Consider the following 1,959-nt stretch of genomic DNA (forward strand, 5'->3'; position numbering starts at 1 on the left):
ACTGACAACACCACACACCACACCGGAACGGGCGCGCGCGCGCCACGCCGCCCTTCGCCCCGCATAGGAAGATCATAATTTCAGGATGTACAACAACGGCATAAACCCATGGCTGCTACGTTCTAAAAGAATTGAATAATAACTAAATTAGTCGATCAGCGCGCGAGCAACAAAAGAAAAGAAAAATGCTAATACATCAATAAGAGGTGTAATTTAAAGCCGGAAAAAAGAAGAAAACCCCCCCCCCTGAAATAAAATAAAATAAAGAAGTACTAAAAAATATAAATATAACACCTGCTTATTGCTAATTGGCATCGTCACGGTAGCGGCGCTCCAGGTGCTTGCGGTAGTGTTCGGGGTTCAGGGCCTCCCCGGTGGCCTGCTTGAGCAGCTCTTCCGTCGTCAGCGACGAGCCGTGCCGCCAAATCTTCTCGTTCTGCTTCGCAAGAAGCTTGTCAAGCTCACCCTTGCGGATGCAATCATCCACAACCTCCTCGCCAAGCTCCTTCCGGATCGAGCTCATCAGCTGCGCCGCCACCATTGCCCCCAGCGAGTACGTCGGGAAGTACCCAAGCATGCCTCCTGCCCAATGAATATCCTGCAGGCACCCCTCCTTGTCGTTGCCAAGGGTTTCCAGGCCAAGGTAGCTCTTCATCTTCTCATTCCACACTCTCGGCAGGTCCTCCGCCTCCATCTTTCCTTCCATCAGATCGCGCTCAATCTCGTAGCGCAGGATGACATGCAGCGGATAGCAGAGCTCGTCAGCATCGATTCGGATGAGGCCAGGGGACACGCGCTGTGTCACCCTCTTCATATTGGCAGGGGTAAAGGCCGGCTGGTCACCAAAGTACTCCACAAGCTTGGGGACAAGCAACTCCGTGAAGGCACCTGAGAGACCAATCTGCATTTCTGCAAACAGCGACTGGCTCTCATGAATGCCAAGTGAACGTGCCACGCAAACGGGCTGGGTCTCAAATCCCGCGGGGCCACAATTCTGCTCATACTTGGCGTGCCCTGTTTCATGAATGACACCCATCAGGCTCGTCACAAATTCGTGCTCACGGTAGTTTGTAGTGATGCGCACGTCCTCCTTTGAGTTCCCAGTAAACGGGTGTGCACTGACGTCCAGCCGACCAGCATCGAAGTCAAACTTCCACACGCCCATAAAGAATCGACCCAGCGCCTCCTGTGTTGCCACAGGGAACGGGCCCTTGGGATACACAATGTTCTCGTTGAGCGCCTTTTGCTTCGCCTGCACCTCCTTCAGAAGTCCAGGCAGCCACGACTTGACGTAACTGAAGACCTCGTCCAGGCGCTGCAGCGTCATGCCGGGCTCATAGAGATCCACCAGGGCCTCGTACGGGTGCTTGCCGGAGTTTCCTGCACGCAATTTCCCCTCCTCACGGTACAGCTCAACCAGCTGCTTCATTGTCGGGAGAAATCCCTCAAAGTTATTCTCCGCACGGCACTTCTTCCACACTTGTTGAGCCTTTGTTGTAAGAACTGTTTTGCGCTCGACGAAGTCTCCGGGAAGCATGTTTTCCAACTGCCAGGCCCGACGCATCTCACGAAGATTGGCACGCTGTAGCTCCCCAAAAGCTCCCGCTGACCTTTCAGCTTCTTCGAGCAGTGCTCGCACCTTTGCATCGGTGATAATCCCATGCACATGCACCTGAAGCTCCGCCATCGCAGCGCCACGTGCCTCAGCCCCCTTCGGAGGCATCATCGTCTGCGAATCCCAATCCGCCAAAAGCAACAAATGCCCATAGCGATAGAGTTTTGTAAAGACCCTCTCAAGTTCCTTGTATGCCTCCATTACCTTTTTGTTTAGCGCAATGAACCTGGCGAGCACAACATAGTACGCAGGAGAAGTAGAGTGAGAAAGGGGGGGGGGCACGCTGACAACACCACACACCACACACCACACCGGAACGGGCGCGCGCCCGCCACGCCGCCCTT

At 54.3% G+C, this 1,959-nt stretch overlaps 1 protein-coding gene across 1 annotated transcript, besides 2 other annotated features; it reads right to left on the minus strand.

Annotated features, from left to right (window-relative positions):
• Positions 1–249: 249 nt before the first annotated feature.
• Positions 250–291: a sequence feature (A-rich).
• A 13-nt stretch (positions 292–304) lies between these two features.
• On the minus strand, positions 305–1,816 carry Tco025E_09947 (carboxypeptidase; the record flags this gene model as incomplete). Its single annotated transcript, XM_029376749.1, has 1 exon — positions 305–1,816. The coding sequence occupies one exon, from the start codon at positions 1,814–1,816 to the stop codon at positions 305–307; it is 1,512 nt and encodes a 503-aa protein (XP_029223240.1).
• An 85-nt stretch (positions 1,817–1,901) lies between these two features.
• Positions 1,902–1,928: a microsatellite.
• Positions 1,929–1,959: the final 31 nt, after the last annotated feature.

The sequence above is a fragment of the Trypanosoma conorhini genome (assembly GCF_003719485.1).
Source record: "Trypanosoma conorhini strain 025E chromosome Unknown Tco_14.4_contig_01373, whole genome shotgun sequence".
NCBI lineage: Eukaryota > Euglenozoa > Kinetoplastea > Trypanosomatida > Trypanosomatidae > Trypanosoma > Trypanosoma conorhini.